The following is a 12,809-nucleotide window of genomic DNA, read 5'->3' as shown; positions in this document are numbered from 1 at the left end:
GAGGGCTCTAAACGCCCATGGACGCGTCCAGACACATCCATGAACAGTGACCGGACAATACATAAAATTTGTCCTTCACAATTGGATCATCAAACCGAAACCTCAAATCCATATTATTCTCATGCAACGTACCTATGTAACTAAACACATGTCATCGGACTACCAAAAATACGCAGCCTACCCTGTCAGGCTGCCCAAATTTCTTTTTTGGGAAAATATGCTACAAGGGCAGCCGTTGGTGGGTGTTTTTTTGGTTCAAAACCGTATAAAACGGCTAGGCCCTAAAATAGGGCTGCCATTGAAGATACTCTAACAAGACGTCATCTGTAAGAGTTGTACATTAGATGTAAGTTTATTTTGTACTGATAAGTTTCAAACACTTTTGAGGAACAAACTGTTGTTTATCAGTTTCATGGCTATGCAATTGGGAGCGATGCTCCTACATTTGAAGAAAAAAATTGTCTGGTACTACCGCAAACAGTAAACATAGCCAAGCTACACTCATCGGCAAGCTCCAGGATTATAAGAAAAAATTTCTCGGACATGCATCGCTCATGCACAGATATACAGTACAAAACATGCTACATCACGAGAAAAACCAGCCTCTTCTCGTTGCGCCGCTGCATCAAAACCCCTCCCCCCAGAAGATGTCCTGTGACCCGAACTGCAAGTCTTGCTGTAAACACACACGAGACAAGGAGATGAGTCATGAGAATTGAGAAATATGCACCAGAAAATGCGGTGGTACTCGGTGCACTTACAGGGAAGATATTCGGAGGCATTCCGAGGTCGGGGAACCCCTGAAGTGCCTCCGCGTCAAGAGGCAGGGCCTGCCCCTCAGGGTCAGGGTAGGCGGCGTCCAGGGTTCCGCCGTGTGGCAAGCGTTGATCCAGGCCAGACAGTGGCGCATTCTCCAGGGCATTCGAATGCGATGAGGTTCCAGCAAACCAAGAGGCCATATGGGAGAAACCCGGAGGCATTCTGGGGTCGGGCAACCCCTGAAGAGCGTCCAGGCCAAGAGGAAAAGGTTGCATCTCAGGGTACACGGAGTCCGGGGTTGCACCGCGTGACAGGCGTTCATCCGGGCCAGATAGCGCTGCGTGCTCTTCCTGCCACAATCGCAGCGGTAACATGAATGACAGTGAAATGAAGGAGTTATAAGTTGTAACAGTTTACAAGGTCACCCGCAAAAAAACATTTTACAAGGTGACAGCACAATACTTGAGGGGGTTATCTTAGTAGCAGAAAAAGTAAAATGCATGTCCTATTTAAGACATGATTTGGGTTCATGGAAAGACTGGCACACAAGCTCAAAGGTTTATTGTAGTAATCAGGTAATGAAGGAGTTTGAAGGCTTGATAATATGCGGTACTACTCTAAGTTGTTAAGCATTGATCTTTGTATGGAACTAAAAGCTTCTGATATTTTTGTGAGACTGTTGGATGCACTCTTAACATGCAGAGAAATTTTTCATGTATAGTAGGAGTATATTGTTATTTTTGTACAGTATATTTTTTTTCAAAAGGAGGATAACCCCCCGGCCTCTACATCGAGTTTGTACAGTATATAGCATCTGTACTACATGAACCTACGGTTGAGAATAAACTGTTCAAACGGTGGGATCCTAGTATTGCAAGGCATTGTTTCAGGGGCTCCCAATAATTCATCCACAGATCAATATTATTGATCCTTACTCTATAATTCTACAAGCCAAAGTATTTTATAACATGGTCCATAAAGTTAGACAAAAGCTTTCACAAAGTTGATGACAGTTTCATTGGTCAATGAAGATTTACCTGATTCTGCTCGGTTCTGGATGGGCTACTGTTTAGGGGACGAGGAAGCGGAGGGTATGTCATTGGGGTTGTAGTATCGACTTCCCCAGCAAATGGATCAGATTCTTCATTAACAGGGCACATTACAGGCTGCTCAACTTTCTTTGACTGATAAAAGACTTTGGAAACAACAGGCTCCCCGTGCTTTTCATCTTGATCTACCCCAAGGTGATACTGATGCATCGTCCAATTAGTTTTTGTACGCGAGGTGATACCGTCTTTCCTAGAACGCATCATAAGAACCAATATTTTCTTCCACCCTTTTATGACACCGTTTTTATCTGAGATTTCTTTGGATTTTCCAGTTTTCTGCCATCTGAAATGCACATCACGAACAACATGGTCACTGTTGCTAATCTTGCGACGCTTGCGCTGGCCAACATCGTATGCATTTGATATTTTATGGAAGAAATGACTCTTTCTCCCATCCATCTTGGTACCTACAGGGGTATATGAGTTAACTAACCAAGAATTACTCTGAATAGTCTGAGCTAGCTATTTAATTTAGAAGGCCATGATAATAACAAGTCTAAAATAAGAAACATGTACCAGGGAGATTTTCAGGATGTGTATAGCAGATTCCTTCAGCCTCCTCTATGGTTGGAATAAAATCATCTATTAGGTCATGGGACGGTGCCCTGCCAACCTTTCCTTCTAAATGTTCAAGCAGTTCGAGACCGGTTGGATCAAATTTAACACCAGCGGGGAGTCCTGGCCACTGTGATAAGAGCTGCAATACAAAGCATGAAGTGCGACCACAAGATTCCAAGAAATCATGATATTTTTAATGATTGGAAACTAGAAGAGGACCGAGAATAAAAGTAAATGCAAGAGTCATGTTAAATAGTTAATGGTACTTACATCAATGTGGTATTTGCAGTTTGGGCACTCAATCTGGCTAGGCGGGGGATGAGTTGGGTTTCTTATCACCGCAACAATTGTCGTGACCAATGAACTGATGAATCTGTGAGATAAATCTATTTTAGTAATCATCTTTTGATGCCTAACAGATAACAAATTTAATCAACAAAACATAATAAATGTAGCAACTAAGCTAAATGGATACATATGAGATAACTTTTACACAAACAGGCATCTATCTCAATTCTAGGTTCAATCATAGGATATTAACATAGGATATTAACTGACGTAAACATATTTAAAGGGAAACGCTAATTCTCTGCCGGCTGATCGCGTGGAGAGTTCCGCCACCCGCGCAACTGTTGGATCGCCTTGATCCATGCGCTGTCACGCACGCTCGCACACAGCCCGTTATTTCCCTTGCCTACCACGTATCACTTTACTTCATCTTACAACAACCGCGGCATTGCAAACCATAGCGGCGAACGACGACTGCAACTTAGACAAGCTTTTGCCACATCAGCTATGTTGCAAAAATACTGCAACAAAACCTCTGTTGTAAAAAAAATCTACGACAAGAACTCTGTTACAAAAAAGTCCCACGACACAACCTATGTTGCAAGAAATATATCTGCAACATAACCTTTGTTGTAAATGTTTCTGCAACAAGACCTTTGTTGCGAAGTAGGGGGAGACTTTGAGCCACTGGATTGTGCCACATCCAACGACTCGTGAGGCGGCAGATCCTTTTAAAAGATCCGCGGGCCAACGCGTAGCTGCCCCCATCTTTAAAGCCAACGAATCAAGGATATTCATGTTCACTAACTCGAAGAAAAATCATAGGAATGAAGATATAATTAATTATGTACAAATTATGATAAATTTGATAGATTAACACTTGTTTGCAAATCTTTTTCCTTGCATTGCTATTTTCAACGTATTTAGCCAGAGACAAAAATATAAATTCAATTGCATTGTTATGTTTCAGAAGAAACAGGAGAGTACGTAACGCAGAGCAAGCCCATTGATCTGCACAGCCAATGATTTAAACAACAAGCAACATATCGAATGATGATCAGGTTGGCAGAGTGTCACCGACAGTTTGCAGCGAGCAGCAGTGGAATCTATGGCGCTCCCATTAAACCTGCAGCAAACAGAAACCTGAATAAGTTAAATCCTGAATCAGCAAACATTAAACAGCGAGGCTAAGCAGAAGAGTTGTGAATAAGTTTTCGCTGGCAGATAGAGATGGAGGGCCCAACAGCGAACATGTTCGAGATGGCAAGTCAATGATCCAACAGCACAAATCTGCAATTTCTCTACCCCCGTCATCTTACTCCTTGGCCGCTACCACTACCAGGGCCGAGAGCTTGTAACAACAGAAGCATCTTCGCTGTGACCAGAGCAGTCTCCACTAAACAGAACAGAGCAAAACGGAACAGAACCCTTGTCTGCTTCCTCCTCCACCACCACCTCAAGCAGATCGTGAAACCCCTGCACCGCCGCTGCGACGACGAGTAAAACCGGGCCGGATTCACGACGGCGGCGCGGAGGCGCTCACGACATCTCGGCTTTCGTCTTCTTTTTCCCGAGAACTTCACTGCTTCCTTCGAGATGAAGACCCCTCCGCCGCCATCGTAGTCCCAAAAAGGAAAAACCGCACCGCCACTGCAACTACGAGGGAAACCTGGCCGGAATCACGTCGGCGGCGTCACACTGGGCTGCTCTGCTCTCCGACGATCTCACTCATCGCTCCCTCAAACTGACATCTCCTCTGCCACGCGCTCAAGCTAAGGTTATCAGCATCCGGCCTCCTCCAAAACCACGCACCCGAATCCACCACTCGCCGAACAATCGCGACGCCCCTCCGGATGAAGCCGAAACCCAGCCCCCTCAAGACACAGATAATACCCCCAGACCGCGTGCGTGAGAAGATAAAACAAACAAGATCCAGAGCAGCAGCAAAAAGAAAAAAAAGGACAGAGAGGACGAGCGGAGAGTTGGAGACCAGAAACAGAGGCCGACGCGGCGTACTTACGCTGCCGATGCCATGGCGGGCGCACGGCTGCGCCGCGACGGCAGGATTGGGGATGGCGGTGAGAAACTTGAGAGCGGAACGGGGAGCGAGAACCGAGAAGAGAGGAGTGTGCGAGGAGGAGCAGGCAGGGGGGAAGTGTCCGAGCCTTGCGGTGTGCGCGGCACTAAATAGGCGACGGCTGAGAAGACGCGGACCGGGACCACCGGCACCTGTGGGAAATGTTTTGTCCACTGCAGCAAGCAACCCCCCCCTGCTCTGTAGGCTCGGGAGGGCTGGGAGCTCTGGGTTCGGTCGCTCCGCGGGAAACTGGGCTTGGACGTGGACTTGGTTTGCCATGGGTGTCTTTGCTTATTATTCTTTTCAACGAGAGGGAAACTCTGTGAGAAGCCTTTTGCGATCAGTACTTTTTTGCCTAATACTCTAAGAAATAGCAGTATGCTTTTTTTGACAGGCTAAAAAAGAGTAGTACTTTTTGCACTACAAGGGAGTGTTTTCATGACAAGAGAGGATTATCTATCTCTTGGTAAGCAAGGGAAGTGAGTTATACCATGGAATAAAAACAAGACTTTGTCCAATTCCCTCAAAAGTGGTCCATCCATACTACTTCATTCCAAAAAGAAGATGCGAAAACTGCGTGCGCCGCGCCGTCGCTACACGTGGAGGACCGAATGGGCGGGGCGAGGTTCGGGAGTAACGTGCGCGTCTTTAGGATCGGGGAGCGGGAAGACCGAAGCGGGTGCTATTTTTAGTAGTATATAAATGCATCCTGAAACGGATGCATGAGTGTCTTCTTTTACGTAATTCGTGTGGAACGTTTCATGCTTCTTTAGGGATAAGTATTCAGTCAAAACCTGAGTTTCCATCCTCTTAGTGACAGTGATTTGTGCGGAGAGGCTCTGTAACGCTTAATGCGACTTTGCCGATAACCCCCTCAAGTGGTCGAGGCAGTGTGCTTGCAAAGTCTGATCTCACTTCGCCGCGACAAAAATCCAAATTCCGTTGTTGTTGTGTCCATGTGCCACTACTACTCATAAGAAGCATGTTGGTGTTGTGAGACCGGCAGTACCGTCGAGAGATGACAAATTTCTTCGGAGGGGATGCAAGTGACAAATCAAGATGTTAGCACATAAGACAGTCTGTTTACCCAGGTTCGGGCTCTCCCTAGGGAGGTAACACCCTACTCCTACCTCTGGTGATTGTATTGCAAGATTGCTCATGACGGTCGATGTTTCTTGTGTTACAAGCTCGGACGTGGCAGCGGACAAGGAGAAAGATGATGGGTAGGTGAAAAATCCTAGGCAGATGGCTCTAGAATGCCGTGTCCATCTCTTGGTTCCTATCCTAGCTCACATTATATACTTGGTCGAGCTAGGGTTACATCAATTGGTCCAGTCCAAGATGGGCTTGCACCACTAGAATGGCTCGGACAAACCCTGTTGGTGCTCTGGGACCGGGGGTACCCAGGCCCGTCTGCCTGCGGCCTATCGCGTGCCATCCTCAAAGGCCCGGTACGACCCAGCGTCAAGACTTCGCGAGCAAGACCCTCGCGATGCGAACTACATCAAGGCCTCCCGAGGGGCCCCCGCCGGGCGGTCTCCCGAGGTTACCTCACAAGGCCCTCCCGAGGGGCGGATACTTCTAGGCTCGCCACCCAGCATCACGAGGCACGTGGTGACGTAAGCCATGACGAGCGGAGCTAGGAGGGCGCCAACGGGCGCAGGCAAGGACACTTTCCTCTTTGGTGCTAAGGAGGCAAGGACGTACGCGGGTTCCCAAGGAATCCCCCAAAGGTTTCCATTCCGGTGCAACGAGATCAGGACCACAGACGCCAGGATGGAGGTCATCACCGAGCCCACCCGCGCGTCACGACCGGAACCTTTGTAGGCGAATACCACCTTTAGTCAGGATAGGATGTACTCATGCCCCCCTTCAAACTGGCCATTGTGGTATCCCTTCCAGCCTAGAGCTTTGGGGGAAGAGGACCGTCGGTGTCAAAACCGGCGGATCTCGGGTAGGGGGGCCCAAGCTGTGAGTCTAAGGATCAATGGTAACAAGGGACAATGGGGACACGATGTTTACCTAGGTTCAGGCCCTCTTAAAGGAGGTAAAACCTATGTTCTGCTTGATTATATTCGATGAGTATAGGGGTTACAAGAGTTGATCTACCTCGAGATCTCAATGGCTAAACCCTAGCTGTCTAACCTATGATTGTTCTGATAGCCTCTACGGACTAAACCCTCCGATTTATATACACACCGTAGGGGCTAAGGGTTGTACAGAGTCGGTTTGCAGAGGAAGGAAATAGTACATCCGGACACCAAATTTGCTGTCCACACATATAGGAGTCCTACCCAGACACGGGGGGGGGGGGGGGGTAGTTTTTTGTTTTATTTTCACGGCCCATCAGTCCGGCCCATATCGAATAGACCGGACACCCGAGGACCCCCTAATCCAGGACTCCCTCGGTAGCCCCCGAACTTGCCTTCAATGACGATGTAGTATCCGGCTTATGTCTCCGGCTTTGCAAGGCGGATTCTTCATCATACTCCGGATTGATGACAATCCGGTCTTGACCTCCATGTTCTGCCTTGATGATTTCTTACTGTCGTCGCCTCAATTTCCACGCGCTGGGCGAATGCGAATGGTCCATTTTTTTTTACAAATAAGCCCCTTACCATGCAAGGGCGGCATCTATATAAGGAGGTTAGATCCCCAAATGCCATCCACATCGCGTAAAGATCATCAGAGCCAACCATGAAAAACTTCAAAACATGGCCATTCACCCCTAGCTCTTCCTCGCGCCCTCATGGACCTCAAGCGGGTGATTGGTGAAGCTGCTCTGTATCTCACCTCCAGCTGAATCGACTTCAGACGCAGGGATATCTCCCTCCTGCAGATCTAGTATTCGTGCGGGCGGAGCCTTATGGTTGTCGCTTTATTTTATGAAATGCAATCGCCATGTAATTGCTTTACTTTATCACTATGCGTTAGCGATAGTTGTAGAAGCAATAGTTGGTGAGATGACAACGACGCTACGATGGAGATCAAGGTGTCAAGCCGGTGACGATGGAAATCATGACGGTGCTTTGGAGATGGAGATCAAAGGCACAAGATGATGATTACCATATCATGTCACATATTTTGATTGCATCTGATGTTTATATTTTATGCATCTTATTTTGCTTAGTACGGCGGTAGCATTATAAGATGACCTCTCACTAAATTTCAAGGTATAAGTGTTCTCCCCAAGTATGCACCATTGCGACAGTTCGTCGTGCCGACACACCACATGATTATCGGATGTGATAAGCTCTACATTCACATACAATGGGTGCAAGACAGTTTTGCACATGCAGAATACTCAGGTTAAACTTGACGAGCCTAGCATGTACAGACATGGCCTCGAAACGCTAGAGACCGAAAGGTCAAATGTGAATCATATAGTAGATATGATCAACATAGAGATGTTCACCATTGAAAACTACTCCATCTCACGTGATGATCGGACATGGTTTAGTTGATATGGATCACGTGATCATTTAGATGACTCGAGGGATGTCTATCTAAGTGGGAGTTCTTAAGTAATATGATTAATTGAACTTAATTTATCATGAACTTAGTCCTGATAGTATTTTCATATCTATGTTATAGATCAATAGCTCGCATATAGCTCCCCTGTTTTATTTTGATATGTTCCTAGAGAAAACTAAGTTGAAAGATGATAGTAGCAATAATGCGGACTGGGTCCGTGATCTGAGGATTATCCTCGTTGCTGCATAGAAGAATTATGTCCTTGATGCACCGCTAGGTGACAAACCTATTACAGGAGAAAATGCATATGTTATGAATGTTTGACAAGCTCAGTATGATGACTACTTGATAGTTTAGTGCACCATGCTTTACGGCTTAGAACTGGGACTTCAAAAATGTGTTGAACGCCATGGAGCATATGAGATGTTCCAAGAGTTGAAATTGGTATTTCAGACTCATCCCATGTCGAGAGGTATGAGACCTCTGACAAGTACTTTGCCTACAAGATGGAGGAGAATGGCTCAGCAAGTGAGCATGTACTCAGAATGTCTGGGTAGTACAATCGCTTGAATCAAGTGGGATTTAATATTCCAGATAAGATAGTGATTGACAGAGTTCTCTAGTCACTATCACCAAGCTACTAGAACTTTGTGATGAACTATAATATGCAAGGGATGATGAAAACGATTCCCAAGCTCTTCGCGGTACTGAAATCGGCGAAGGTAGAAATCAAGAAAAAAGCACAAGACAACTAGTTTCAAGAAAAAGGCAAAGGAAACGAAAGGGAACTTCAAGAAGAATGGAAATCAAGTTGCCACTCCCGTGAAGAAACCCAAAGCTAGACCTAAGCCTGAAACTGAGTGTTTCTACTGCAAAAGAAATGGTCACTGGAAGCGGAACTGCCCCAAAAAACTTGGCAGATAAGAAGGATGGCAAAGTGAACAAAGGTATATTTGATATACATGTTATTGATGTGTACTTTACTAGTGTTCATAGTAGCCCTTGGGTATTTGATACCGGTTCAGTTGCTAAGATTTGTAACTCGAAACAAGAGTTGCAAAATGAATGGATACTAGTGATACGTCTCCAACATAACTATAATTTTTTATTGTTCCATGCTATTATATTATCTGTTTTGGATGTTTAATGGGCTTTAATATGATCTTTTATATTATTTTTGGGACTAACCTATTAACCGGAGCCTGAAAGCACAAGTGCTCCCTGGGTGGTTTTGGTAATTAATGTCAACATATCTCTTGTTGGACTAACACTTTTACCTAGTATGTTTCAGATAAGTTCAACAATGAAGTGGCATGGACTAGAGGATGTGGAACCCCTTCAAGATGCTAAGGACAAAGGATTGGCTCAAGCTTCACGATCAAGACTCTACATTTTCTATTTTAGTGATCCAAGATCACATTGAGTCTATAGGAAAAGCCAATACTATCAAGAGGGATGAGGTGTTGCTTAATGGCTTGCTTGCTCAAAGTGCTTAGTGATATGCTCCAAAACCCTCAACTACCTTCCCACATCCACATATGACCTAAACCAAAAGTCAAACTCGGCCCCACCGATTCTATCTATCCGGCGCCACCGAGTTTCAGATGTCATAGCCACTGCCACAAACCCTAGCAAATCGGTTTCACCGATAGGGATCTCGGTCTCACCGAGATGGGATTGTAATCTCTCTGTGTATTATTCCACCCATGAGTATCTTGATCTCTATTTGGGAATTGATTTTATTTTTATATATTTTGTGTGTGAATTTTAATTGTTTGATGTATTTTAATTTTTTATTGTGTTGTTGATGTGGTTGCATCGGTTTTGTTTTGAAATTTATTGTTTATATTTATGTTTGTAAGTGATTATTATTTGATCTTGGATTTTGTGTGTTATTATGTTTATTGTTGTGATTAAATTGTGGTGTTGTGGTGGGTGTAATTAATATTGTGTTTATGTTGGGTGTATGTGTTTTGATTGTGTATTTTTATTGTATTGGTTTGTTTTGGTATATGGGTAATTTGATTGGTATGTGTGTGTTTTGATCAATGTGTGTTGATGTAATTTTGGTGATGTTTGTTTAATTTGTGGGTGGACTGGGTGTGTGTGTTTTTGAAAACTTAGGTTATTTTGTGATGATGTATGTATGTGTGTATGTTTTTATTGTTTGTTTATTGGTTTGTATAGGGAGTGTTATCTTTTTTTTTTTTTTTGACATGGGGTAATATTTATTTGTATTGGGTTTAAACGTGATGGGTCATGGGGGATTTTTGAGGTTGCATTGTTGTAATTATTGTGTTTGTTTTATCTTTATAGGGTTTTTGTATGTTTATTATTGGGTGGTACCTGCATCTACTGTATATGTTATTTTTGTTTTTTGATGATTTGTGTTTATTTGATGATAAACTGGTTTTTTTATTATCATTCATATGATGGTGGTGTATGTTATTTGAATGTTTATTATTATTGATGTGTATATTTTCTATGTATGTTGGTTGAGATTATTGTTGTGTTGTTTTTTAATTGTGATGTGTTGATGTATGGTGTTTATTTTTGTATGGTGGTTGTAATTTGTGTTTGATGTGTTTTGTTTTTATGTTTTTTGTTTAATATATGTATTATGTTTTATTTGTATATGATTTGGGTTGAATTATCTTCTTGGTTTTTTTATTTGTGTTTTATGGTTTTTGTGTTTTTTTAATTATTTATGGCTATTATTGAATTTTGATATTTATTTATTTTATGTTTTATGTTGGTTTATTTTTTGAAATAATGGGATGTTTTATATGAATCATTTTTGTGTGGGTTGTTGGTATAAATGTTATTGGGTTATTTGTATGGGGTTTGTATTGGTGATGATTTTGTTATTTGTATTTTGCTTTTTATATGTAAATTTTGCATTTTTTGGTCGTTGTGTATGTGGGGAATTGTAGTTAACATTATTTATGTGTGGATTTATGGTGTTTTTTGATTTTTTATTTAATTATATCCTGATTGTTTTATGGGGTATATGTTAATTTAACTGATTGGTTTGTTTGTTTATATGTTGTTGATGTGTTGTGTTTGTTATGTTTGTTAATTTGTTTTATATTTTATTATTGTGGTTGGTTATTAATTATGTGGTTTAAATCAGTGATTGTTTTTGGTGTATAATGTTTTTATTTGTTGATGGGTATGGTGTGTTTTATTAATGTAATACTTGTGGTGTTTTTGTGCTGTGTATGTGGGTTGTTTTGTATGATTTTTGGTGGTTTATAGAATATGTTGTAATTTTTTGGGTTTTAATTAATTGGTTTATTGTAGTGTGGAATGTTATGATTATTTTTATTGTATTGTAATTATATGATTTGAAGTTAATTTGTTGCTGGGTTTGTTGGTGTTTTGGGTATGTTTATAATAATGGTGTTGTTGTCATTTATTATATGTTTAATGAATTTTTGATTGGTGTATGGGTGGATTGTTGTTATATTTCTGTGTTTTTATTGTTTGGGTTGTTTTTTTATTATTTGTTGTTTTTGTGGTTGAATATTGTTTGTTGGGTAATGTTTGTTGTGTTTTTGGTATTATATTGATTGTTTGTGTTTGTCGTTTTATGGTGTGTGGAGTTTTATAGATTTTGTTTGGAATAATTAAATGTTTATGTATTGATTTTGGTTTTTGTTGGTGTGTTAAATGTGTTTTGTATTTGTATGTGATTGTGGTTGTTGTATTTTTTTATCTTGTGGGTATTTTTTTTTTTTTTTTGATGTGTTTATATGATGTTGGTTATTTGGATTGTGTTTGTTGTATTTGTGGGTGGTAATTGTGTGTAATCATTTGGGGTATGGATATATTATTTTATTGTTGTGTTTTTTATTGTTGCATGGTGATAATTTGTTGTGGTTTAATAATGCTGGTTGTTGTCTTATGTTTTTTGTATTTTGTTTTGATGTTGGGTTGTTTTTTGTTGTTTGTTTATTAGTGGATTTGTTGTTATGGTATATTTTATTTGTATTGTGATGTTGATTTGATATTATATTTTAATGTGTTCTTATGTAATTTTTTTGATGGGGTGCTTTTGGGGGTTATGTGTTTTTGTTATTTTTGTTTAATTGATTGATATGATTAAATTGGTATGGTGTGGTTTTATTGGTTTTTGGTATGTTGTGTGGTTGTTTTGGGATTTTGTTGTTTTGTTATGTTTTGTTGTTTTGTTGGGATATTTGTGGGTTGTATATGGGTAAAATGTTTTTTGTTGTAATGAATTTGTTATTTTATGTGTGTATGAATATGTTTGTGTTTTTTATGTGTATTATATTTTAGTGTTTTATTATGTTATTGAAAATCTTTTTTGGATATGATTGTGTTTGTTTTTGTGTTTCATGTGATGATTTGGTTTTTATATTATATTTTGTTTTGTTTTGTGTGGATGCCATTGTGTTTTGGTGTGGATGTGGTGGTGGGTGGGGTTTGTTGATGTTATTTGTGGTATTGTGGTGGTTGTTATGTGGTTTTGTGTTTAAATTGGGTCTGGTTTGGGGAATGGATAGTGTTGTTTGGATGAT

General features: G+C 41.6%; 1 protein-coding gene across 1 annotated transcript; it reads right to left on the bottom strand.

Annotated features, from left to right (window-relative positions):
- Nucleotides 1–353: 353 nt before the first annotated feature.
- LOC125524158 (SUPPRESSOR OF GAMMA RESPONSE 1-like) lies at nt 354–4,859 on the bottom strand. The gene is made up of 7 exons (XM_048689229.1): nt 4,735–4,859; nt 3,796–3,840; nt 2,697–2,799; nt 2,385–2,565; nt 1,797–2,275; nt 762–1,109; nt 354–676 (listed from the first exon to the last, which is right to left on the bottom strand). The coding sequence occupies exons 1-7, from the start codon at nt 4,746–4,748 to the stop codon at nt 626–628; spliced, it is 1,221 nt and encodes a 406-aa protein (XP_048545186.1). The 5' UTR covers nt 4,749–4,859; the 3' UTR covers nt 354–625.
- Nucleotides 4,860–12,809: the final 7,950 nt, after the last annotated feature.

Source organism: Triticum urartu, chromosome 7 (genome assembly GCF_003073215.2).
Source record: "Triticum urartu cultivar G1812 chromosome 7, Tu2.1, whole genome shotgun sequence".
NCBI lineage: Eukaryota > Viridiplantae > Streptophyta > Magnoliopsida > Poales > Poaceae > Triticum > Triticum urartu.
Note: the sequence above shows the minus strand (reverse complement) of the source record. Positions and strands in the feature narration are given on the sequence as shown.

Excerpts from the sequence above, each read along its gene's own strand:
- LOC125524158 (XM_048689229.1), bottom strand. Across the intron at positions 2,800-3,795 it reads ACTGCTGCTCGCTGCAAACT|ATTCATCAGTTCATTGGTCA; the intron begins GTCGGTGACACT and ends TTTATCTCACAG. Across the intron at positions 677-761 it reads TGCCTCCGAATATCTTCCCT|CAAGACTTGCAGTTCGGGTC; the intron begins GTAAGTGCACCG and ends GTGTGTTTACAG.